Here is a 27,769-nt window from a genome sequence, read left to right as displayed (position 1 = left end):
GAGCAAAGCAGAGACTTATCATACCGTCGTGTGTGGTGGTATTTTTCAGCTGAGCGAACACTTGGACACGGTTTTAATGCTCACACAAGAGCCACACTTTTGGTGCAAATTGAGAAGGGAATGGGCGCGAGTTTGTGTCTAAGGGGCATGCGCAGTACCGTCTAATGGCGCCTTGTGTGATACTTTATCGTTATCGATTCCAATGCACAACACATCTCAACGGTGAAACATAAAGCGCGAGAGCGAGAGCAAAAAACAGACAATCAAAAGGACTCTGCCACTGCAGGGAAGAAGGAGAGAAAATGGGAAAAAATATGACGGAAAACACCGACATTCCAACATTGTGGCAGAAAAGTGAGCAACCCTTGTGAGCAAATGTTCCCTCCGTGCTTTTGTTTCGGCACCCAAAAGCCACCGAATCAGCTTGCATTATAAAGCAGGAAACAACCCAACAGGATAGGAGGGAAAAGCAAAAAAGCAAAAACAAAACCAACATAGCATGAATTGCAAAGCTGGGTCCTGGAAAAAAGTCACGCTGCCAAATGTGTATGCAAAGCGATCAACTGATGAACGGTTTGAACTCAACGTCCATACCCTATGCCCCGGACCATCCCTCCCTGCGTTGCTTCCATCGAGAAAGTGCGCGCGCAAGCCTTAATAGTGAGTGGGGAAAGGCTTCATTCCCTACTGCTGGGACTATGGTTTCGCTAGCCGCACCATGCCGTGTATTCCATTTTCTGTTGGCGAAATATTTTGCGGAAACACTGATTGACAGGATCCGTCGCGAGTCACGGCACTCTAGGCACGGGTGGGAGGCTAAGGGAACAGCACGTAGTGGGACGTGTGAAACTCTTGAAAAGGCGGCCGTTTGCGGTTGTTTTGAAACACGAATGAGAAAACTTTCGGTCGAATAGGACACATCATCGACAGCAACGTGATGGCGCGTTGGCATTAGTGGCGGCGGTGATGGTAAGTGGTATGCATGTGGGGTTTAAAAATGAAATTCAAACGAATGGAAACGCAAAGCATTATAGTTTCTGACGGGTTGTGCGAACAGATGCATTTTGCTTGAAGTACAGTACATTGTTACAAAAAAAGTTTAATGTAAACGTTGCGTGCACTGGCACAAGAAGAGCATACATAAAGTAATAAGTATATGTAATAGCTTAAGAAAACGTAGCATACAATCTACTTACACATTAGCTAAGAGTTCTACATAACATCTTATGGTCCGAATTTACAATTCAAAAAATGATAAATACTGATGTCTCTGCGCTATGAATATGTGTCACGGTGTTTGTTGTCAGCTACCTCCGAATCGACTGGATAATTTTCTAAAATCATTTACAAAAATATTAAAATAAAAAATACGCCTTTGTAAAATAAACTAACTAATAACCTTGTAATGAAACCAAAAACCAAAAATATGATGGAGGTACAATACAGTATACTTTTAAGAGATATTTAATTGAAGTTTGAAATTAAGAGTTCAACAGTTAAGAGTTCAGAGTAATAATACCGCGACACTGTTTTGGTTTTGATCTGTAACAGTTAAATGGGACACATCATTTAAATCTAAGAGAATGACTGAGCAGAGAAGACGATTATTGCCAACACTTAAAAGAAGGTAAAGTTTAATAATAAAAAAGACAAAAAATGTGTAAACGATCCTCTTTCGTTAGCACACTCTCCCTGATTGCTCAGTATCATTTAAGAATACTAATCTGGTTCCATTTTAAGGCATAGTTATTATTTTAAGCACAACGTGCTATCAATCCATCTGCAAAGTGTTTAGCACATACTTGTAATTGTAGAAGTTATTGTTAAAATTTGCAGAATAAAACAACCAGATAGAAAGTTCATAACCCATGCTAAAACCAGGTAGTGCCAACATATCAACACAATTCGAGGGCAGCATCTATAGCTTTTTTTAATGGTATAACTGAGTGTGAAGTGTAAAAACGTTCACTGGATCTTTTGGAACTGAATAAATGGAAAAGTTTTTCTTCACTAGAGAAATCGATCGTACGTTAGCACATGTGCTAAGATACAAGTCTTAACGTTCTTTACTTACGAAGGAGGAACAGAAAACTATTACGTGATGCGTACACTCCAGAGTACAATCAAATATCCTTACTGTGGCAACCTTCAACGCTACAGTTAAAAGCAAAACAATTCTCATCGAGCTCTCATGCCAAGATGCAATAAACTAAACGTGTGTCTTCAGCCTACAAGACAAAACGGTCCAACTATGCTGAACAGACGCAACCAATTTCAAAAGAAAGACGTTGCGGAATGTTGCTGGACCCTTCGAAGGTTACCGGCCAGCGCGAAAACAAAAAGGTAATGGTCTCTAGATAGTCATTAGCGCGGTGGAGAAAGAAAAGATCGAGATGAAAACTCTGGAAATGGTCTAGAGGAATGTGTGTCGGAGGAATATGCCATTTCTGGTGATAGTCCTTTGTCGCCCTCAAAACCTTGATGGGTGTTAGCAGCAAATAACATCAACAAAAAAGGTCACCACCATGCAGCCGAGATGAAAAGTCTGTGATCTGTGGCGTATAATCAATGTGTAGGATTAAAAAAAGGACACCAAAATTCGTATTTGAGATGAAATAGTCAACCTTTAGATGATCGGAAGAGGAAAAGGTAAGCCACGCACGTTTTGACATATTTGACAATTTTAAGTATCGTTTTCTTCTGGCGTCTTGGAAGTTACCAGAAACTTCGGAAACAACTGGAAAGAGTAATTGAAAGAGTGAAACATAAGTTAACTTTACTTTGCTATGCAGTCTAAAATAACAAACGTCTGACAACGACCTAACGAGGGCAATGTGAGCACACAAATATAAGGCACCTTCCAACGCGGTACTTTCGCCTCTTGATAACGCCTCTTTAAGCTGCTCTATGAAACTCTCCCCCATATTTGATGGGACCAAACACCAACACCACTCGTTACGCTGTCTGCAAGAGTTTATAGAGTGTGTAGGTAGATACGATGAATCACATTCATCAGGAGTGACTATCCTTGCGTACCAACCGACCTGATACTGAACAGAGACAAAACGATCTTCCCGTTAATGTAGCAAGCACCGCAGCGAGTTTGCGTCAGGATCTGCACACGCATACGCCAAAAGGACACAAAGCGAAGTGTGGCTATGTGGCAGCTTCTATTTTTAGTTGACATCGTTTGCCAAGGAGCACCCTTTCCTGCACGCCATTTCTTAGCGCTTCGTACGCGGGGTCATGTCTGGGAATTTGCAGCAAGAAGAATATTGTTCAAGAAATAGGATTCATTTATCTTGCCAATTGCAACAGCACACTTTTGCTTCAATATGTGTATTTTGGTGTGTGTGTGTGTGTGTGTGTTTAGTTGGAAACAAGGGTTATCTTTAAAAACCACATAGTAATCGATATCTACTTCACAACCAAATAATAATGATCTGCCTGTACATATTTTCAATAAAGCAGGTTGATTTATCTAAATCATACAAAATGATAAAAAACAGCATCACACACATTATTCAACAGCTTCGAGCAGAATGGTTTGCGCGTGTGGCAAAAGCCCGAAGCATAACGACCGGTTTCGATGAGTATAAAACTGCGTCACCACAGCTGACGTAACGAATGGATATCGATTTTTGCCATCATTTTCATCCGACTTCCTACCCTTCACCAACCTGCATCATTAAACGCACTTGCATTTTATCGCAAAAAGTTTGTATTTCGTAGCAAGCAAAGGAGATTTACTCCTTCCGTGTAGGAAGGGATGAGATGGAGCTCAAGCAAAGATTATCAGGTGCAAGAATACACAAACATCCAAAAGCTCGACGGAATGTTAGGAGCAAATTCTTTACAACACGTGCCATACCCTTTCCATAGGGAAAATGAACAGCATCCGGAAGATTCCACAAAATGTCCGTTTGAACGTAAAATCTATTAATTTTCAGTTTACTCGGAGATGAGCCTTGTTCCTGTTGCGGTCAATTATATTTCCAAAGCTTCCTTTGTGGGTGCGTATATGTAGGCACAGGTGAAACCCGCCTTCTATTTGCATTCAGTAATGATTGCCTATTACCACGCCGAGTAATTTGACATATGATAGAAGTCATCAAGAAAACGTCCCTGGAGAATCCTGTATCATTCAAAGCATGGGATAGCGCGTAAATGACCTCGGAACCTGTAAGCGAAACGATTCTGCATTTCAGATTATTCCATGCTAAGGAAGACTAACATTCGTCTTATTTAGCGCAACAGACGTATTCGGTCAAGGTTTACCATAGCCGCTAATGGAGTTTACTCCCAGATAATTGAGTGTGTAGAGGGGCTTGGTTTGCACACATGCACAACTTCAATTTACTTCACACGTATTTTTAAACACTTATCTAATGGAAACGAAATATTTCCTTTTAAATTTCTATTTCTTAAAATAGATAAACATTCATTTGCTGTCCAATTTCAATCAGCTGTTTAATTTTTATATAAAAAATACTTCTGCTAAATAATCGTAATTTAAAACAATAGTAAAGTATAATAGTTTATTTAACGGCTAAACAGGAATCTCCAGCAACTTTAAACTACTATAAAACGTTTTTTTATGTCGTTATAGAATAAAACACTGGGCGACTCCATTATTGATATAATGTAAATCAAAACGTGTCCAACAACAAAATGAATGTAGAAAAGAGAGTGTGACAAACAAGAGTTATAAACATATATGAAAATAATATTGACATGTCTTACATTACATAAAGACATAATGTAAGCTTCATCACTTCATTTCTTTCATGTTAGTTCTTTTAATCAACCCAAACACTGAACGAATCAAGCGAAATTTAAGATCCTCCGCACATTTTACCAATGGCCATTGTCAAAATAATACCATTTGGAGTTACGATAGCATTTTTTATGCCTTAACAGGAACAGTTAGCACTGATTTTTTAAAAAAATAATTCAACTGTTATATTTCCATCCATTCCGTTTTTACGTAAAAACTAAGAAAACTAAGAATCCTTCTTAGAAGGATTTCTGACATTTCATTTTTATCAATCAATTGAAACTTATGACATTTTGGAGACGTTTATAAAAGTTACTTTCTAAATTTATGTCATTATGGACATTGAAACTAGATAGCAACACAATAATTAAGTACCGACATTTACCATGTTGCAATAATAATGTAATTTTGTATTTTTGAAGACCTTTTTGTTAAAACTGCATACTAAATTTTAAGCTTAACATTAGGTATAGTTTTCTCATACAGTTTTCTTTACTTCATCAACTATAATAAACAGCACATTCTCATCATGAGATACAATACATTGAAACAGCTCGTGTCGTCCATCGATCGACATAGGTCAGCTATTTTCACCACAATCGATGCATCGTCACACCAAACACTAAAAACGGAAGCTTTCAAAATATTGACCACACAGAAACACACAACTACGCTTCCGTCTACCTTCTGAATGAACGATCAGCAAAGAAGAGACTACTAATGACGTGCGATTCAATACAACAACATCCACCTTACCATATAATGGAAAATCGAACGATGCTCCAACCGACATTGTCTGATAATAGAATGAAACGTAAGGAGGAAGTCAGGCCAGTCGTGACAGATAACTAAAATTTATGGGTTTCAATTTGCGCCAAAACGGAGTAATGTTCGCTTTCTCGTCCGTGGCTATTTTCGTGCGGCTCACGTTAGTAAGTTCGCATTTTATTTCCTGCCACTTGAGCCACATCATGTCACAAATTCAAAATGATTTCCTCTTGCTTTGCTTCGCGCTATATTTCAAGGATAATGTGTAGTGCTATTTCTTTTGCTCTTTCTTTAGAATACAATTTTAGCACACAAGGAGCGACTGACGAACGTGTAAATGATAAACAACACATGAATACGCTATAAGCTCGAACTAACCATGAGTAAGATGAAAAAAATCCAGTGTCAGTTCGGACCTGAGGCTAGTCAATTGAACATATTTGTGTGATATAACTGAAGTAGACATTAAATAATAAAAAAGCTTGATGTGATATTTTCTGTGAAACACTACGATAAACTTGTATCCAACATGGTAGCCTTTTCGCTGTCATCTAAATGATCCGATTACCTGCACAATAGATGTAACATAGCCTTACATACAACGCTGCGTTCGTTTCCATTGTGCGTGGGTATGATGATGACGCTGGGCGAAGGAAAATCACCGCGTAGTCCAACGTAGGAGGATTTCACTGGACGTATACACAAACACTGGTGGTTTCTTCGCCAATTGTTTCATATCTTTCCTAGCGAAGTCAAGGTGTGGCGAATGCCACGCAAGTGAACTACCCTTCATCCATCCACCAGACACCTTCGTTACACTGTTTGGCTGGACACGCTTGAGGACGGATTTTTATCTGGCAAATTGCGTAAGCTCATCCTGTGCGCTCTAGAGATATTGTTCTTTTGCCTTTTTTCATACCTTCAACCGCTGTGCGAAATCCGATCCCGCAAAGGATGGTATATTTGCCGGTTCTTCTTTGTCATTCCGTACCCATCCGACTGGGATTTACGCAGGAGCCAGAGTCGTATAGCTAGAGCTTACAGCAGTTTGCCACCAGCAAACCGTCGTGCATTGGTAACACGAGATTCTTGAGTGTTGCGCGTGCACACCACGGCATCAACGGCACGCCACCGGTTCTGTGCCAAAGAGCAGTGGGCTGTACATTTTAATTAAAATTGAATTATTTATTTCAATTCCAATCGCTGAGGCCAACACCCGAGCAGATCCGAGTACAATACCGTATGCCCCTGAGGCTGGCAAATAATCGTGTATATTGATAATGGCAGTAAACGGATTACCGCATTATTCCGATACATTTTAGGTATCCTGTCAATTACGGTTTATTGCAATCGCGCTATACCTCTCTAGCGAACGAATGAATAGGGAGTTAACTTTGCTAGAATTGAAGTGTTAATGCTACTCAGCAGTTTGTGTGTATTTTATTTACAAATCTACACGACATATTTTGTTTAGCACTTAAACTTTCTGGTGTGTTGAAAATAAAAAATGGAAAATTAATTAAACATATTGAACCACATTATTCAGATGATTTTGTTTGTCCAAAAGCTCCTTTTTTATAGATTCATTTTTTGCTATGGGATCACAATAGAATTATCGTTTGCATACTTTCAAAAATCGTTGGCCATTGTGAAATCCCACAACTGGAATGGCTCACTTTAAAGTTGTATCCATTTTCAGCTCACATGATTGATGATAATTTGATTGAAACAGGCACAGTTCCAATTACCTACGCTAATTGCCTGCCAACGCACAAAACAGAAGTGTCATTCTATTTTGGTCATTCATTTCACACAAATGCCTCATTGCAAACAACGGTAAAAATAACCGCTTCAAATTAGTTTTTTGTCGAGCTTTTCTACTATTCGGAAAAATGTTCTCTTGATGATAGAGAAGGATTCGACCTGTTTCGTTGTAAAAAAAAACACACACACCTTATACTGTTTGGGATTGGGCCCGCCGAAATAAAACACCATTCTAAGAAAGTGTTTCAAGCCGACACCCCCATTTAAAGATTAAATTCAAATATTTCATGCTCAGTTCACTATCCTGTGAGAACCCCGGGAGAGTTCCCCAGGATCTTTCCATGTTGTCTGTGCGTAAAAAACGGTACAAACCGTCACCAACGACCATTCTCCCTTGATGGCACTGAAATGTCTACCCACACGGTGTGGCTCGTAGGCTTTCACAAATGAGCCTACACCACAAGCACGACCATCATTTTTCCCGCTCCATAATGTCCCACTTCGAGAAGGTGGTGCACCGTTTGGGGTCCAACTGCTGCTTTCAGTAGCGGAACAAGCTGCTTCCACCATTGAACAGGTCTTCTTGTGAATAAAATATAATCTTTATTTATACACCTTTTCACCTCATGCCTGTGACGGGCAGCGGGTAGAATGGAAAGGGCAAGCGAATGACTCAGAACTGAAGGTTACACCGGTAGAAATAGGCTGAAGAAAGTAAGCGCTGCGTGTAAATATTGTAGCAGGTAATATTGTCCCCATCATCTTGGCCGGGTACTACCCCGCGCAAAGGGTACGCCCGCGGGAGCACCTTCAGAATGATCTTCCCCTACAGCAAATTGAAACCTTAAACTCCGAAGCTCACCTCGGGCGGCATATTACGACTTCACGAATCTGGCGTGTCGTTAATTTAGGTGTAATATGAAGATGTTTAAACATAAGCTTTTTTTTGTTGGTGCTTCAAACCATTATACCCTCATCGGCTTACGCTCCTGCCCTCAAGGGGAGGTAACTTGATTAGTCGGCGCGTCTATTTATTTTCCACCGTGAAGATAATGTCCGCATTCCTCTCACGTTCCTCGCTCACTTAATTGGGGGCCATGAAAATATGCAGCGAAATGTGGCCATCCTTTGCAGTCAGCAGTAGCGCCCCAGCCGTAACCTTCGTATCGGTCACATTAATGATTTGCAACCATCCGTACCGTGCAGAAGGTAGCTTCATTAATCATCGTGCCGTTTACTGTGCATTTTTCTTGAAGCATTAGTGTAATTTATGGGTGGTAAACATACGAAAAACTTTGACGTGAGGATGAGCTTGAGATCACGATACAATCAAGCTAAACGAAATCATGTAAACGAAGCTGCTGCTGCTGTTGTTGTTCGAAATGGGTGTCACGAGTAAAAGACCTCATGATATAGCCAATAACCCGAGAGGATACTTTCTCTGTCCCTGTTACTCTGCAACATCGGTTAATGGTTGAAAGCGGCTCAAGGTTAACGAGCAATTTTCTAAAATGGTTCATTCCTCCTTTTTAGGCTTTTGAGACGTGTGTTTTTATTTAAGAAGCGATACAGCGAACGTAGTAAACTTCCCCATATCTATCGGTAAAGCTCTAAAAAGATGAGATCTTTTTAACAATATGCAAACCTCTGCTGGCTGAATATTTTAGTACAGGATATTTAATGACTTCATATTCATAGGATATTTATTTATTACTTTTCATTTTCATTACTTGTTTCCAGAAATACGGAATCATCTTACAAATTTATTTAAAATAAGCACCTTTTATAAAAACTTTGAAACATTTATATCGCTAAAATGAAATCTAGTTAATGGTTCTCAGCACGATGGGACGAACGATCGAAATCCGTTTGTCGCTCACGGTTTTGCGTTGCCGTAGTTCCAGTCAAATATATTTTTCTTTAAGAATGCACACAGCTCTGCCCTCATTGGAACTAAATCCAATAGATGCAGCGCCAAAACCAAACACACAAAAAGCTTTCAAGCATTTTCTTTTCACCTTGTGTAGAAATGACTACCTTCATGGAAGTTGGATTAGATTGACGGCAAGAAATTTATGAGAAAATATATTTTTTAATTATAATTATTGTAAATCGAGATTGTTGATTGCTAAAAATACAAAACATGGCTAAACATGATATACTGTAAGGTTTACATGACAATCATTCTCACCTACAAACCAATTTCCTAGAAATTCGCTGCTCAGAACCTCTCGGATTTCTCACCAAACAAATCGGAACGAACATTGTCGTGTATTGTTGTTTGTACTGTTTATATAGGCTTTGGCTCCAACGAAGTTCTTTCGCCTCTATACGTTGTCGTGTAGCAAAGTAAATTTACCTCTTGAGCTCTCTGTTATTAAAATCATTAAAAATCCAGTACGATAAATATCTCGTCAACTATGATGAGGGGAAATGAATTTCGCGGCGAACGAATTTTTGTCATTCGTTCCAACGTACTGAGGACCAATGCCTATCGTACAAACAGCAATATAAAATTTACCGAAATAATTTTGGTATTTGTTGGTTACCATCAACAGGCTAATTAAGGAGCACCAGTATAAATTATTTATTTATTTTTCAAATAATTAAAATGAATTAATTCTATCACTTAACGCCATATTCTCGTGGGTGCTAGGTATTATAGCAGAGATGTCTGATAATTTGCACATTTATTTCTAAATGCTTAGCCTTCCATTAGCATAGTGGATGGTCAAATAGCAATTTCAAAAAAATAGTCCTCGAACAATGCATCTAACTCTTTATTGAACATGAATGGAAAACACATGTTTTGACGCTTTCAAACGGAAATACTACTTAAATACTTTTTAAGACAAACACGAGAAAAAAATGAACTGCACTTTAAAGCTTACAATTTCCAATATCTCATTTTTAGCAGTGGTATGACCTACAGTAGAGCGTCGATTATCCGGGCAGCTCGGGACCGGACGGTTGCCGGTTAATCGATTTGCACGGATAATGGTCCAAGAAATGTCAAACGCATATAAAACATATCAAATTCACTAGTTTTATTATTAATTCACCTAGAATCAATCGATTAATCGTTAGTAGAATATTATTTTAATCAATAACTGTAGGTTTAACAACTGTTCATGAACAAAAATGAATTTCGAAAATACCCCTAGACACTACAGAGCTGGACAAGAAACTGGTTACCCAATTGATTATCGCTGCAAACTTTCGCCGTACGTATGAATAGCTGTCAGATTTATGCGCACGGTTAAGCCGCCCGCCGGTTAATCCGTCCCCGGATAATCGACGTTCTACTGTATTTTGAATTTAAAAACTGTTAAGTGACGGTATCAGCATAAACAAATTGTTAATCAATGAGGCTCTCACTCTCACACGTTTTTTGTAAAAGTGTTTACAGTGTTAATGCAATCCAATTTTTGTTAACGCAATAGAAACATAGGAAGCTTAGAAGCTTACGGCCCGCGTTACTATTTTATGCAGCATTTTGCCACGTGTGGTCCAATGAGTTTGACATCGCTGCCTTATTGCATTACTTTTATTTGCTTATTATTGTTATTGAATTATTTTTGTAGAAAATTCAACCAACTAGGAATTCAAAAAATAAATAGTTAAGAGTATGGAACTACAGCTTTTATTCAAAATGATTATTGCGTGCTTATCGCTTGGATGCTGATATCGTTCTAACGCGACGGGATCGGCTCCTATCGAATCGGCATGGGTGCGAGGCTGTTGTAGTGATGTCGCACCTGTATTTGTGTTCCACGCATATAACTATATATGAGCAACAAATTTTGTTTTATTAGAATTAACAACCTACGCGGTTGAAGAGGCTTATTTGGATAGGGATCTTATTGTTGCGGAGGGTTGAGCTTCTAATGCGACGCAACCTACGTTAGGTCTTGAAGCATTCGGTGCGTCCATCATTCGAACAACAAAATGGATTTTATTTGATTATTTCAATTTATTTTTCATCAAAAAAAATCCAAACAAATGACGAAGAACGACTGATTCTACCAATTTAGCGACATGCCTGATCGAAACGCGTGAAGAATGAAGGTTCCGACCAACCAAATACCTATTATTAAAGGAATCTTTAAGCAATTTGACAAATGAGCGAGTGAGGTTTTTCTATATATTTTTAGAGTTCCTGTCGCTGACAGAAAGTGCATTAAGCAGTCTTTAATTGATATTTCATTACCACTATTGATAACATGGTAAAGTAAATTAGTAAATAACAAGTGGATCGTAGAAGAATAATTAGAAACTAGTACAGTTACTACCCCACATAACATATCGAAAAAGAATATATTTAATTATCACGTACAATGAGGAAATTGTTGATAACAATCAACGGTAGATTCAATCAATTACCACAATACTAACGGATAGAGGGCAGCAAAATCGTTTATGGATAAAACAGGCGGAATCGATCAGACCGAACAAAGTGAGAATAATATTATACCTACTTTGAGACCGAAGATCGGCCATAACAAAAAAAGAATTTGTACACGACGAAGTTAGACCGAAGAAAAAGAAGCAATGATCGTCGTGCCGAATAAGAAACTCGAATGTTATAAAAGGATGCTAACGAAACGCCATATTTCGCGCGCAATCAAGTTCTAGTGACGTTAGGATTTTTTTAACCTTCATTGTAATTAAGTGTTAAATCAACAAAATAATAAATAATAAAGATTGAGAAAAAGCCAGTTGCAGAATGGCAACAGAAATTATAGGACTTAAAGAATTGGTAGCATGGCTGCTATTATGAGATTAAAAATCAGTGATCCACTAACACGAGTAGAGGCGCTAAGTAGTCACACAAATGTAGGGATTTCTGAAGTGTCGGCGGGTACAGTACTTAGCAAAATAAAGCACTCAAAACATACAATTTTATTTTCGTTCCATTTTCGAGGAAAAATTGGTCCAAATCTCCCTGTCAAAAAAAGTGCCCACCTTAAGTAGTAGGATCAACTAGAAGGATTAGGAGGCAGTGTAATAGTTGACGGCGACAATCTCGAGGTGGTAGAAGAGTTCTACTATTTTGGAACGGTCGTTACTTCGGACAACGACATCAGCAGCAAAATCCGGAAACGCATTGTGCAGAGGAATCGTGCATACTATGAGCTTCACCGACTGCTGAGATCAAGAAGACTTCGAGACAGCATGAAATGTGAGATATATCGCACATTGATTCTCCCGGTGGTCCTCTATGGACACGAGTCCTGGACCATCCGAGCGGAGGATGCAAACGCTCTGGGCGTGTTTGAGCGACGCGTCATCCGGACCATCTTTGGCGGTGTATTCGTCCATGAAGTTTGGAGGAGAACGATGAACCACGAGCTTGTTGAGCTGTACGGCAAACCGAGCATTATGACGATGACGAAGACTCGCATAATACGATGGTTGAGGCATGTTTTTTATAGAGAGCCGATTGGCCTCATTCACGAGGCATCTTATGAGGATGCTGGACTGATGCCCCATCAAAAGAGAAGGAGAGAGTCCTAAAGTGGTTGTATGAGGGATTCTAATCCAAAGAAGGAAAATTTACTTGGGAGTTTGCGTAGCGCTTAATCTGCCCCTGATAAAAAAGGGATATTTTGACCATCGAGGCTAGTTCTCTAATACTCTAGAAACTCTAGAAGAGTTTCTCAAAATGATGTTTAAATAATGGTATTAAAATATTCATTTTTTTTTTTGTTTGGCTTGCTCCAGCTTCCTTTTATACTTTAAGTTAAGTTCCAAAGTAATGCGAAATAATGTGACATATCATTAAATTTTGTCCGTACGGAGAAGCATGGACGAAAACAGATAAAGCTAGCTACCAGGGATTTTCGATTAAACATTCAAACTTCAAACATTAGTAGCTTTACGAGCAATCAACTCATAAAGAACATTGTACATTATTCACAGTATAAAAAAACTACTTATTCATCCCAAATCAATTGTATTGACCTAATCAATACATGCCCAATTTTTAACTAGTTTGGCTAGTATCCTGTTTTTGTAAACAAAAACCCAAATTATACACTTGATTAACCAGAACAAACTACAGTTTCGAAACACAAAAAGATCTTTTGAAATCAAACACCCACCCGTGTACGGTTCGTTACGATTCCGGTAGCATTGTGGGGTTTATACAGCCCGCAGCCCTTCATATCCTAACTTTAGTTGTATTAATTTGACAATCCTCACCTTTTTCCAACCGGAACAGAGGAACCCCTTGCTCAGCTTCACCAGTACAGACTGAGTTTGCAGCACATATAGAGACCGAAAGGTTACCTACGTTCCAGCGCATTGAAGAAATAAAACCTCCACAACTTGACTTCACAAGACCCGCCTGTACAAACAATTTCATTCCCAGAAGGCGGAAAATTCGATTTCCGATCAACATCTGCTGGCTATATTCTTTTATTTGTCTTATTGCACCAAACCTCACCTTCCAACAAAGGGCAAATACTACAAATGTAAGGGCCGCATTCGCGAATTTCATCGCTGTAAGGTATATGGCCACATTTTTTATGTTCCACAATCGAAAACATTGGCCCTTGTCTCCTGTGCCTCTTAATATCCTCATGCCACAAAAAAAAACCTAGAAAGTTAGCAGTATTGTTTCCTTCGCAGAAATCTTACTGCCGATCGGTTGGAAAAATCTGATAAAACTTTTCCCTGCTGGTATTCCCCAACGGTTTCCGTTTCGAGGGCACCGGCAAAGCCCATCGGTGTGGCACCGTTCAGTATGATATCAGTTATACTGCCTTGCGGACCACCGTACAAAGCCAAACACGCCAGTATCAGGCATGTTCGGGAAGTCCACTCGCAAGTAGAAACGCCAAAACTACGATGTAACAAAATAACAAGATATGTTTAGTGAATTTCTAGCAAAGCGAATATCCCACGGAAGTTTACATTACAATTCCCTGCGGCACACAAAGCATATCCCTGGTGCCACACAGGCGCATCTGCTCACGTGCTCTTGGGGTCGCGTTTTCTAACGGGCTTCAGGTTCATGGACGAGGACATGAAAAAAGACAGCGTAAAATAAAAACCTCTACCGTCGTTCTATGACACCGCACAGCTTTGCAGGTGAACCATCCATGGTCAATGGTAATATAAGTAAAGAGGTAAGGTATATCTGGTCAAAAGAAAAACAAAAATGTTGGGAAAATCAACACACGCGCAACTGCGCCACCTTCGGGGTATAAGCACAAGAAAGACGACCACACACATAACTGAACGTGCAAAAAGAAGCATACTTGTTTTTGCCACACTGCCACTGCCCCGTGAGGCGCATTTTTGTGGTGATATCTTTTGCTCGAAGCGAAAAATATAACACACACAAATTGTCCTTGGAAGAAAACGGGATCTTTTCTAGAAAACTGCAGCAAGACGAGACGAGCTTGCCGGGAAACATTATTCATTTTCCACCGTACGAAGGCATGCGGTGTGTCCCTTGCGAGCGGAACAGCAAGCTTCCGTTGATGGCTTTGTGTAGTATGAGCACAGGAAAGGGAGAGCAAGAAAGAGTGAGAGAAAGAAAGAGAGAGAGACAGAGGCAGAGACAGAGGCAGGGAACACCCATTTTCTTCGTACAACTTGAATTCATCTCCCAAAGGATCTGTCACGATCTGTGGCAAGAGATGTGAAAATATCGTACCGTACGTTTCAAGTGTGTTTCTTCTGTACGGTTGAATGTATTACGCGCATGGTTCTTATAAGTGGACGATTCATATCGGAAGTAGTTCGTGAGCATTTGAAACGCAAACTTGAACTCATATTCTACGTAAAGTATTAGATTGTACAATTATTATGTTTAGTCACATATAGAAAAATAAGTTCAAAAATCTTCATCGTCAAACAACTCAACCCTCACGACGTGTAGCTTGACTTTTATTCGCATAGTACGGCCAGGCTTTGCACAACTCATTGAAAAATGTTAAAACCGAGGAAGATTTAGGAAACAGTCTATTTAATTCTAGCATGTAATTGGTAGATCTACAGATTTTGGTTTTGTACATACAGCTGCGCACACTATAATGATATCAACAACGAAGACTACATGGCCCTATATAACAGCGGTCGGCAATCATTGCGAAATTGTAGAAAAATGTTCGAACAGTTTCACGTGAAGAACCAAACATATAAACCAAGAGCATAAATGTGTGATAGTGCTATGAGATATAAGAAGTCAAGAGCCGCCATCTCAAAATTAAATATTCTCAAAAGCCGTATGCAGCTCGCGAGCCGTACATTGCCGATCACTGCTCTTTACAACTAACCAGCCCCAGACAAACGTCCGAAACCGATCGGTGACGCTAAAATTTGATTTAAACCGAACCATTATTTATTGAAGATTAGTAGTGCAACTTCTACCAATTCTTGTATTATTAAGGCAGTCAATATGTTACTGTTAACCATTTAACTGTTAACATGAATGGTTAGATAGGTTTTGATTGTAGAGAGTTTAAATCCCATCTTAGTGAGAATTCTAAGATTACGAACAAAAAATAATTTTGATAAAAACGTCAACAAAATATGGAGATTGCTCAGGTGAAAAAAGTACACAAATTTATTTAAACTGCTCGGTGACTGTTCTTGCTGACCCGATTTTATTAAGCTTAAATTTTATGTTAAGACTTCTCCAGCACAAGGCAATTACTTGTACACATGATAAATCATGATAAATCCCTCAACAATTAGCCAGCTTCAGATTATTTTCTTTCGTTGTCCTAATAAGTCTAGCAGCCTGTATAAGGTGAAATTTCCGAGTAGATCTTAACGCCAAAGAAAATGAGAACCTGTTTGAGGTAAAATTGCAATTGTATGGATAAAGTAACACATTTGTGCTTACACACACTGCATATAGTTTACATATACAGTGGAACCCCTCAAATTCAAAGTAAATAACTTGTTCAAATCCATTCCAGCGACTCATTTGTTACATGTAAAATTCGTTATGTGTTTTCCCAGAGGTACGTTAAGTGAAATAAAAGTGAAAATTCAGGACCGCAAATGAGTTGATAAAAAGGGCATATACGCATCTGAATTAATTAATCATGTCTTTATAATACTAATTGGGAAGCTATTTGTAGTTCACCATGTCTTATCATTATCATGTCATTTTTATTGGTTCATTTTCTTGAAAAATTGGTCGATTGTTTTAATCTTTTATTTTAGATTAGCCAAATAAGCCAATTACATCACTATTGAAACATTGTTATGGTTAACGTTCGTCAAATAAGGTCATTAAAAATGTCGATAGTTTTATTGCCATTAAATCTTGTAACATACTTGCTACACACTACATATGTAGTCATATGAAATTTCTACAAGGGCAGCAATTGGCCGGGAAAACTATCCTCTTCATTAGCGAGTAGATCCAGAAAAATGCGCTAGAAAAACTCGTCAACATATGCCACACACTTGTGACTCACACAGCTATACGACACTTTTGCTCTGGGCAATAGTTTTATATTAAACGATGCTTAGTATAGAATCATCTGGAACGCAAACAATATTGCTCGTTATGCGAGATTTTAATCGTTAAGCGATGTATTTATTGAGCATATGGATTTGCTCGCTATGCGAAAAATTCGTTATACGGGTACTGCTATGACACAAGTGTATGCACACCACACTTAAGCATACAACATTACATGTTTCATACAACGCCAAATTTCAGTTATCTTAAGTGAAAGATTGATTGTATCATTGTATGACAGATAGTTAAAAGTTATGAATGTGAGTGATTGCTTACATTATTTTTGTTTTTTCAAATTTACCATACAAGAAAAATAAGCTAAATAAATTTTAAGATACCAAAACCCACAATAAAAGACATTTGTTATCTGGTTCCATAAGATCCGTGCTTTCTTCGGTTCATTGTAATTTGTATAATTTCAAGCATGTTTTGAAAACATGTCTTTTTAGTAATAAATAAATCAAATATTGAATTATCAACGGCCAGCACATTCGTCCATAGCTAGCCGATGTTGTGCAAGGAACGAACCACCAACGTTTCCAGGTTCACAAAATGTACCATAGCATGTTTCTGTGCCATCGCTCAGTATACGACAGCTACTCTTTCCTTCGGTTCCTTCTGTCGTCAGTAAACCATCCTGCTAAAACCACAACAAAAACCCCGCCCAGCCAAATACACCAGCGCCACCTTATGCGATCCCTTCAATAAACTAGGATCAAACCACATTGCGCGGCGCATGGTTGTGTTAAAAAATGTGGAAGAAGATAGCTAAAACCCTATCAACGGTACGGTTTCCAGTTCCAATCGCTTCCCCTTTCGATTGAGCCTACTGCTATCACTTGTTTATTGGGAATCGAGCAAAGGTAAGGCACACATTGGCAAGCAACGCAGCCATACAAATACATTAAAATCGAGCACTTCTGATGTATAATCCCGACAATTCCGCCGTGGGGTCTATTACAGCGTACTGAATACGTAACACTCAATCCAATGTATGGTAAAATGCCTTCCGCTACGGGGCTGTCCTTGGAGATTGGATATTACGCACCGGAAGTCCTGGCAAGACCGTCTGCTTCCCATGGTGTAAGTATTAAAATCCGTCCCATGAACAGATGACGATTACATATTGGGTGATTTTTGGGGAGGCTTTTTTACCTCGGTGGTATGAATATTTATCATTTAGAAAATAATGAGATTCCATCCGATGTGGAATCAAATTGTAACGTCAGCGTGATAAAGTTGAAAAGCTGAGCGGGTATGAAGATGAGCGGAGCAGACCTAGGAAATATTTCATCAAGAACCAAGCATCCTTAATAAGGACATTTTAAAATAATTTAAGAATTTGTTTTGTTGCTATCCTATTTATTTGTTTTTGTTCCGTTTGTTTATGTGATATTCATTACTGGGCCATTTCCTCCTATTCGGTTATTAGTCTCCTGAATTAAAATAAACTTATAAACTAATTCTCTTTTAAAAAAGACGTGATAACACACATTAAACATACGAGAAGCATTCATGGTCTACAAGTAGCTATAGATTTTACAATAATAAAGTAATTTTATTTGTTAATAAATATGCTTGAACTCTTCTGTATCTTACTTCATCGTTATAACAAATTTAGAGTTTTTTGGGAATCATCATTGTTTCAATAAAGCACGTAGCATGCACGTCTATGTTGTTTTTTTCCGTACCGGAAATGGCAGGAATTTTCAAACAGCAGTCCTAAAAAGTATATCCAGACATGCCGACCAAAACTAGAGGATAGTGGAAGGATAATATACTGCATCCGGGATACAGCGACCACTGCTGCGCCAGGACCGTCCACGTACACGGTAGATTTTTGAGAATTTAAAATCACCGAAAGGTAGTGCAATCAAAAACAGCGAATTATGCTACCTCTAACATTCATTGATTTTTTTTAGCAAATATACTATTCAATACCAAAACGTTGCATATGTCGTTACAGTTTGTATGTTTTACATGCCATGGGCAAGAGTAACGATTGAAAACATAAAAAACACACACATTTCCTCTATCGATCTACTCTGGGTGGTGGAGAGTACTAGTGGAGTGAAAACGACAACGGCAAACTGGTGCCAAAATGTCCCGGTTCGGCGGCTGGGAATGAAAAATTGCCCTGTGAGTCATACTCGCTGCAGCAATAGAAATGTTATTTACTAACAGGAAATATCTTATTCCTAATAGGAAATATCCTATACGAAATGTTATTTTCTAATAGGACCATTCTAATAAGCATTATTAATGAACCGAGTAATCAAAGCTACTCTCTTACATTTTCTAAGCTTTTTTACGATGAATGTATACCATTCATGTATACCGCATGAATGTATAGCATTTTAAAAGACAAATATTTCAAACGTATGTACTTATAAAAAATCTTAAGCTAATTTATACTTAAAAAGGTAAAAGTTTTATGCAAGTATTATAATAACAATCAAATTTCAGACGCTTACTAGCTGAAAGTAATACTCAAACTGGCAAACTTCTCAACTCCAGATTGTTGTTTGTTTCTTAAGGAGAGTGAGTGTTCAAAAGGCAGCAAGGACCACTCGAGAAAAAACAACGCAGCAGCATTAGTGCTAATAGAGTCATCTCGTATTCAAATGTCTGACCGTGTCCGTGTTGATTGTATCACGCAGATAAGTTTTGCATCATAATTGGACACGTTCTGGGCTTTTGCTAGACTGCTAGTATCATTTCAGAAAAGGTCTGAACGAATATACCAATAATGTAATAGTTTTACTTTTTATAAACTTTGAGCAATTTTTACGAACAAAAGCATTTGTTTCCAATACAGTTGTATCTTTCTATTTCTTATTTGGCATTCTCGTACGTTAAAACATGAATAATTCCTGTGTCGTTTACCAACTCATCAAGATTCCAGGTGCGATGGACCCCGAAGCGTGTATCGTTAAGTCGGTTGAATTATAGATGAGATGCAAGAACGAATAAGTGAAGACATCCTTCCCTTACAGCATCATTTTTTACCCACGGAAAACATGAACGGTTTCAGGCCCATCTTATGGATGGAGCTATGCAGACACATTCAAATTATCGATCCGCCAGCAAGCTTTTGGCACCTATTGAGCAGTTTGAGCAACCCATTAGGTCGCTCGAAACTTTGTACCACCTCCACCCACACCACTGTCCGAGGTTTCGTCAAATTAGCAAACCATCCGGAGCCACATTATGTAACAATGTATAATAAGGCTTTCGAGGGTCCTTGCGCAATAAGCAAACATGATGGCGTTTCGGTGTTGTGAGAAGTGCATTCACGCATTGCGTGAAAAACTACATCTTAGCAGCATTTAAAGTTCGAACCTATTATTTAAAAAACCCCTTTTCTTTTATAACCGATTGCAAGAAGAAGAAAAAGTATATCAAGGCCAAACCAGTCGAGAAACTGCGAATGCATCTTCAATTGCATCTTTGTCGAATCGCGATTATCAAAGGTTTGCAATCAGCGTAATGGCAGCATTACCTCTCGATTGCATGGAAATTTGCAAACATGCAAACACTTTTCATCCATCACAGGATCACTTACCTGGACAAGGGGTGGCTGTACAACTTCAGCAAACAGCTGTATGAATCCTTCCACTGCAGAATAGCAACTTCGCCTCTTCTGCAACACAGCAGATCCTTGATAATTTGGTTCTCACAGTCTGGCACACATACGCACTCCTAACAACCACACACCCACACACGCACTGTTGACACGGAACGGCGACACTCTTTTCACGATTTTCCACTACCGTAGGCGTGACGACAGTGAGTAAGGGAAAAGTTCGATTTTTCCTTCGACCCTATGCGTTTTCGCTTAAGGCTGCAAGTTCGGCTGGCCTGGGACAAAAACACCAACAACCACCTGCACCTCAGAGAAGAGGAGGAGAAGAAGTTAGGGAAGACATAAAGGCAAAACAACCCGCAAAGCAAGGCGAGGGTTTTTGACGTTCGAAAATAGCTGCATCTCGCTCATTTTTGTTAGCCGTCCTTCACTCGCTTACTGTGTTTTTTGTGACAACATCGTTTGTTTACGTTGGCGGAACCACACAACTTCTCGCCATGATACGACATTGTAGGGTTCTGCGGCAAAGGTCAACATAGGGCTACAGCCCTGACAGGTGAATCAAAAATATTAGGTGATGGAAAAGGGCCATAGCTTAGGCTTATTGATTTTATCGAAAAAATGAGATACAGGCGTGCCCCGAGTTACGATCCCCTCGAGTTACGACGATTCGCAGATACGACGTTTTTGATTTTAACAGTTAAAAGTTGTTGACAAGAAATTGATGTACAGTAGAACGTCGATTATCCGGGGGCGGATTAACCGGCGGGCGATGGTCAGCCTCGCAAAAACATTCGTTGTGGGTTTATCTAGAGTCTAGTGAGATATTAAAACCACCGACAAACCGACGTGACACTTCGAACAAAATGGGCTTCAAAAGTTGTCTCCTTATTTCAAATGAAAATACGTTAAACACTAGCGCCATCTCTATAATGATTCGCTTACTACACTGACACAGAGAAGAAACTGCTAAACCCCTTTTTTGTTTTTCTTCGCAAATTCCAATGCGTATTGTTTTATGTACTTCTCACATCTTTTGCATTGATTTGAAAACTTATAAAATGATTTTCCTGTGTGGTTTGTCCAATTATTCTCACGAAATCTTGCCTCACACTTCCTTCGCCATTTGTATTTAGAAAAGTTGTTTACATCAAAGCAGCAGTGAACAGAGCTTACTTTGACAGAAGTGTTCGCCTCACTGGTAAATGACAGTACTTTCGTGTGGGACACTTTTGTAACGCCAGTGTCACGTCGGTTTGTCGGTGTTAAAACTTCATTTTTGATGAAGAATAATTGTTAAATGTATTGTTACTGATTCATAAAGTATTCTATGAGTGATGATTTGATTGATGTAAGGTTAATTCTTAGTAAAAACAATAAATTTTTTAATTTTCCGTGGAAATGGATTAACCGGTTCCGCTCAGACCCGAGCTGTCTGCATACTCGACGTTCTGTAAATTTATAATTGTCATCCACGCGAGTATAGTACATCTGAAAAAAACAGATATTTTCTGGATTTTTTAAATAAAGAAATTCATTAGAAAATATATCATCAATTGAAGAATTATACTTTTTTGTTAACTGTGATGAGCAAATTATATTCAATAAAAATTATTTATTTTTTGAAAAATCGTGTTCAGATGTAACATGTCGTTACCACAGTGCCAATTCGCGAGAACTTTCTGTCAGTGCTGTGCGTATTGTCAAATTTTGGTTAAACGAAAACAACAATTTCTTCACTCTGCGTCTCTTCGTTTTAGCAAAAAAGTTCTCGGTATTCATGTTGAATTGGGTTATCTAAATGGATGTCGACTTTTAAGAGATCTGTTGTTGAACCAGTTCAAATGTGTGGCAGATAAGCGAGACAATAATCAACCATGAGTGCGACCAATGAGAAGCAAGATAAGCAGCAGAAGGGCGACAAAACACAGGACATCTTTCCGCTGAACATTAAGATCAAGCAGGAGAAGACGACCAGCTACGAGGATTCGAGCAAATCGGAAACAGTAGACAAGCTCTCGATCGACGTTAATCTAAAAAACATTTTCTCCACTACCATTACAAGCAGCAGCAGTAACAGCAACAGCAACACCGCCGAGAAGGGATCGGACAATGTTGATGTGAAGCCCGCACTTGAACCGCTCAAATCGTCGAACGAGATTCTTACCGAGCTATTCCGGGTGTTTAATGCAGCACCGCCGGAAATCATCGAAGACGACTCCAACGATGCTGTGGAGCAGGAGAAGAAGAAGAAAAAGCACAAGCACAAGAAGAAGAGCAAGAAGAAAAAGGGTAGTGAAAGCGAAGGCGGAGGGACCGATGAGGAACCGATTGTTCCCGAGTCGGTGATGGTGGACGATGGAGAGAAGCGGGTGAAAAGGAAGAAAATCAAGAAGGAAAAGGATCGCGACCGGAAGCACAAACGAAGTAAACATCGGACGTTGGGCGAGACGTTGCTTGTGACGGTGAAGCAGGAACCGGTGGATGATACGGACAGGCCGGCCAAACCGCTCGACGAAGCGAAGTGGAAGGAAGAAAAGAAGACCAAGGCCGAGAAGCCCGAGGAAACGAAACCTCCGCTGAAGGGCAAAATACAGATCAAGAGTTTAAAGGATAGCGCCATATTTAGAGAGATAGCGACTAGCTCAGCTCAGCCGGCAGTAGAACGCCACCAGCACGAGCGGCATCGTGACCATGAGCGGGATAAACCTTCGCATAAATCATCCCGGAGTGAGCTGCGTAAGCGCAAGACTTCCGAGACCGACTTTTCGCTATCGGAGGATGAGGAAAATCGGAAAGGAGGTCGTTATTACGATTTCTATCAAAAGAAGTACAATTCCTTCTACGCCGGGTTCGAAGAGGAAGACGACCGGAAAAAGCACGATCGAAAGCGCCACCGACACAGCGAGGATCGCGTTCGAAGGCACCGGTCGAATACGTTTTCAAAATCCCACTCTCGGTCTCGCTCGCGTTCTCGGTCCCGATCCCGATCCCGGTCAAAGGAACAGATCGACAAGCAGAAGCTGCTGGAAATTGCGCGCAAAAATGCCATCAGCATGCTAAAGAAGGGCACGCTACCCGGTGCGCAAAACCTTGACGGGGAGTCGAAAGCCAAACTTATCTCCAAAATGCACGCCAGCGGAAAGACCATCGAGGAGCTGACCGCTTTCTGCAAGAAAATTTCCCACAAGGACAATGCCAACGATCTGTCCAGCGTGTCGTCGGACGAGAGCGATCACGATGCAGACGGTGCTAGCAAAGCCTTCCATCATCCGTTTCAGCTCAAGGAGGCAGCACCGATTGTGATGAACATTCGCAACGCGACTACCATCCAGCCGAAATCAGCCGAAGAGAAAAAGGCACTGCTGATGCAGTTCCCCGTATCGTCCGGGGTGCATCATCGCAGCACGGAAACGGAATGGGTTCCGGTCGAGCCGAAAAAGACGGTGCCAACGACCAAACCGGCCACTGAAACGGGAGGTTCGGGCAGTGGGACATTCTTTGGGAATAAGTCGAAGTTGAAAACGATCCTGCCACCATCATCCACGTTTGTGCCACAGCAAAGCAAAGAATTCCCAGCACCGCTGCAGCCTCCTCCGGCTCCGCCGACCATCGTTCCGGCACCTGCACCGGCGATACCTCCTCTAATGCAATCACACGTTGGCCATATGCCGGGTGCGCCAATAGTTCCTTCTCCCTACCCATCGAATGAAACCGTTCCACCGTATCAATCGTCGTACCATCCGCCGGTAAATCAACATCAGCAGATGCCGCAAGCAACGCACCCAGTACCTTCCCATGCACCATCGTTCAATAGTATGATGACGCCGGAGCCTTCGATGAGTCTTCCGGTAGATACCAGCAAACCCCCGCCCAACATGAATCCCATGGGAGCCAATTCGCAGCATCAGGACCCTCCACAGCAACCGAGGCCTATGTTTCCGCCCGCAGGACCTGGAGGATCCGGAAGTTCACATCCACACGCCCAGCACCAAGGCCGAGGACCGGACAATGTGTTCAACACGCAACCGGACGCGCCCATCATCGATGTGTCGCAGATCGTTAGCCAACGATTGAACGCAATGCGCCGACTGCAGGAAAATCCGACCGACTCGGATGCAAGACAGATGCTGTACAACACGCAAAAGGACATGTCGACGTGGGCTTCGTCCAAGGCAATGCCGGGACAGTTCCTTGGCTCGACCGGTGTCAACTGTCTCAGCCAGCGGGAACTGGCGGAAGGCTACCAGCCCTGGGCTACCCGTGACATGATGAAACAGTCGGCCCCGGTCACTGGCGGTATGGGAATGCATTTGCTGCAGAAGATGGGCTGGCAGCCGGGTGAAGGTTTGGGCAAAGAGAAAAACGGTTCCCTGCAGCCCCTGCTGCTAGACGTGAAGCTGGATAAGCGGGGGCTCGGCGAAGGTGACAACAAACAGAGATCCCATCAGCCGTACCCCATGCAAGCGCCCTTTGGTCGCCGCGATGCTCGATCTCGGTTTGTCAACCTCAAGATCAACACTGACGGAAAGCATCCGGTATCGATCCTGTGCGAGTACGCGACCAAGCACAAGTGGAATGCGCCCATGTACGAGCTGGTACACGAAAGCGGCCCAGGCCATGCTAAGAATTTCATCTTTAAGGTGCTCGTGAACGGGCTCGAGTATCAGCCTGCGATTGCAAACAACACTAAAAAGGAAGCCAAGGCAACGGCGGCAAAATTTTGTCTCCAGCAGTTGGGTGTGATGATCACTTAAGAGAGGTCATGTCAAACAATGGACACATTACAGCAAATCAGTATAATGCCTGCGGAAGAACAAACATAGTTTCGATACTGCTCCTTTATATTTCTAACATTTCTTTTGTACATTAGATACACTTAAACTGGGCACAGTTTAATTAATCGTACTACCGCCGAGTGTGTAAATACGGCCAAGATCGTATTGTAAGATCACTTTCATCTAATTATTGCAGCGACTGCAATGTTCAACTACTTTCCCAATAGTTTGCCGAGTGTTAACAGCGGTCATCTTCAAACACGATGCATAGTCTCTCTTAAATGTTGATAGCAAAGTGAAATAAATTGTAAATTTCATTGAAGAACAATATTTTATTGGGTGCTGAGTTATGTAACTAATCATTCGAAACGTCAGCTGTATTTTAATTTAGCAGTAAAAATGTGAAGATACTAAGAATATTCATATAGTACTTCCAGGATTATATTGAGATTCTAATTCTATTCTGGTGGGGAGTTTTGGACGATCTAAAATGAACATATCGCAAAACAAATGTTATAGTACCGAAGCATATTTCCAGCGAAACCAAAGAATATACATTATAGGATTGCAAATCGTACATCATACAACGGTTCTGATCATCTCAATTTTTACGGTGAACGCAATTCATTATGCCTGTGCAAATTCATTATGCAAATTCACGATTCAATGTGGATCACCTAAAGAGATTTTAATGGCTCTGTCTTCTGTCTAAAGTACTTGAATTATATGAGAACGATATATTTTCAACTTACTAAACTACTATTCAATAAAATCAAGTATGATCAAATCATCGACGGATGCACATACTGCCGGGAATGTGCATTTCGTTGAATGTCGCGATTCTTCATCATTTTTATTGTAATGATTTGTGACAATACTGTGTAGCACAAATAAAAGTGTTAAATTTGATGTTGTTTTGAGAAAAATCTTCATTAAACGAAGAAATCGTCAGAGCGAAAATAACGAAATTATGATTTGAAAATTAACCCTTGGCATTCAATCAATAGCAAATGGAGTACTCGACCTTATACTCTAAACCGGTCAAAAATTCCGACAAATATGTCAAACACACACACATACACACATGGAGGTTAGATAATAATCACAAATTGGAAATAAATATCAGGTTCGCCAGAAGTTGCCGGTCGTGGTCGTAAGGTTGATAGCAAACAATTTCCAACAAATCGTTTGATTAGAACGGTGTGTGATTAATTGATTTTTTCTATATCGCTGTGTTGAGAACTCACTAACAATAATGTTGGCCGTACGCGGAGCACTCTTTTCCACTGCAAAGTAAGTTTTGATAATGATAGTGTGAAAAAAGGTGAACATGGAACAAGTGTGCAAAGTAGCTGGACATTGATTACCTTTGCCACTGTTACCTAGCGCTCCTTTCGCGGGAGAGATTATGTAAAATCATAACGATTGCAACCCGGATGTGCATTTGAAATAGCTCGAACAAAACGTTGATAACGAGCCGAATTCGTGAGTGTGAGTGTATATTTATAAACAACAAATCTTCTCTCCTATTGCTCCGCAGGAACTGCAGCGCCGTGCTGGGCTGCCGAAGCAAGCACACGCTGCCGGATTTGCCGTACGATTTCGGCGCTCTCGAGCCGGTCATTTGCCGCGAAATCATGGAGGTACGCAAGATGGAGACACACAAAATGGGTGCCCATGATGATCGTATGTTATGTCGTTTGTATTTTTCCCCTATTCCTCTCGTAGCTTCACCACCAGAAGCATCACAACGCGTACGTCACGAATCTGAACGCGGCGGAGGAACAGCTGCAGGATGCGGTGGCGAAACAGGACGTGTCCAAGATTATTCAGCTCGGCAATGCGATCAAGTTTAACGGAGGTGGTCATATTAACCATTCCATTTTCTGGAAGAATCTATCGCCCGACCGCAGCGATCCGTCGGCGGAACTACAGAAAGCGTTGAACCGTGACTTCCAAAATATGGAGAATTTCAAGAAGGAAATGAAAGCAGCCGCCGTTGCTGTGCAGGGCTCCGGTTGGGCATGGTTGGGTTACAACAAAAAGACGAAGCTGCTGCAGATTGCTGCCTGCCCGAATCAGGATCCTTTGGAAGCAACTACTGGTGAGCAGACTTATTAGAAAGAATTGCATGCAAATGCTTCACAAAAACCCTCATTTTCAACCGTTTTTTTCTTTCCTTTCCTTGCCTTTTAGGTCTTGTCCCACTGTTGGGGATCGATGTGTGGGAGCACGCTTACTATCTGCAGTACAAAAACCTAAGACCCAACTACGTCGATGCCATATTTGACGTGGTCAACTGGAAGGATGTTTCCGAGCGATTGGCAAAAGCCCACTAAGAATTGCAGCACCGTTTAACGGGCAGGCGAATTCAAATCACTAGCACCGGGGCAAGTTGTATAAAAATGGCCCATTAAATATCCTACTGCTGTGCTTATTGTCCTTTGTCAAACACAAATATATCGATTGCAGTTTGAAATAAAAATATTAGCTGCATTAGCTGCATGCCTTTATCTTTGCTAAGCAAAACCACTGAGCTTTCGTCATGTCTGTTGGGTTTTTGTAAACTTAAAAAATGGGGGCTTAAATAACAACTATTACCTTAC

At 40.4% G+C, this 27,769-nt stretch overlaps 3 protein-coding genes across 3 annotated transcripts in view; 2 read left to right on the top strand and 1 right to left on the bottom strand.

Moving 5' to 3' along the window:
- Window positions 1-20,691, bottom strand: part of LOC120903350 (kinesin-like protein unc-104) — a 44,654-nt gene extending 23,963 nt beyond the window's left edge. The window contains exon 1 of the mRNA XM_040312732.1: window positions 20,365-20,691. The gene's annotated coding sequence lies outside the window, so the exon portion shown is untranslated. The remainder of the gene's footprint in view (window positions 1-20,364) is intronic.
- A 1,380-nt stretch (window positions 20,692-22,071) lies between these two features.
- Window positions 22,072-25,493, top strand: LOC120900584 (protein Son). Its single transcript, XM_040307754.1, has one exon. The coding sequence runs from the start codon at window positions 22,263-22,265 to the stop codon at window positions 25,140-25,142; it is 2,880 nt and encodes a 959-aa protein (XP_040163688.1). The 5' UTR covers window positions 22,072-22,262; the 3' UTR covers window positions 25,143-25,493.
- A 768-nt stretch (window positions 25,494-26,261) lies between these two features.
- On the top strand, window positions 26,262-27,692 carry LOC120900586 (superoxide dismutase [Mn], mitochondrial). The gene is made up of 4 exons (XM_040307759.1): window positions 26,262-26,456; window positions 26,704-26,806; window positions 26,892-27,267; window positions 27,360-27,692. Exons 1-4 carry the CDS (start codon window positions 26,419-26,421, stop codon window positions 27,500-27,502), a joined length of 660 nt encoding a protein of 219 aa, XP_040163693.1. The 5' UTR covers window positions 26,262-26,418; the 3' UTR covers window positions 27,503-27,692.
- Window positions 27,693-27,769: the final 77 nt, after the last annotated feature.

This window comes from Anopheles arabiensis, chromosome 3 (genome assembly GCF_016920715.1).
Source record: "Anopheles arabiensis isolate DONGOLA chromosome 3, AaraD3, whole genome shotgun sequence".
NCBI lineage: Eukaryota > Metazoa > Arthropoda > Insecta > Diptera > Culicidae > Anopheles > Anopheles arabiensis.
This window is presented reverse-complemented; position numbering and strand designations above follow the sequence as displayed.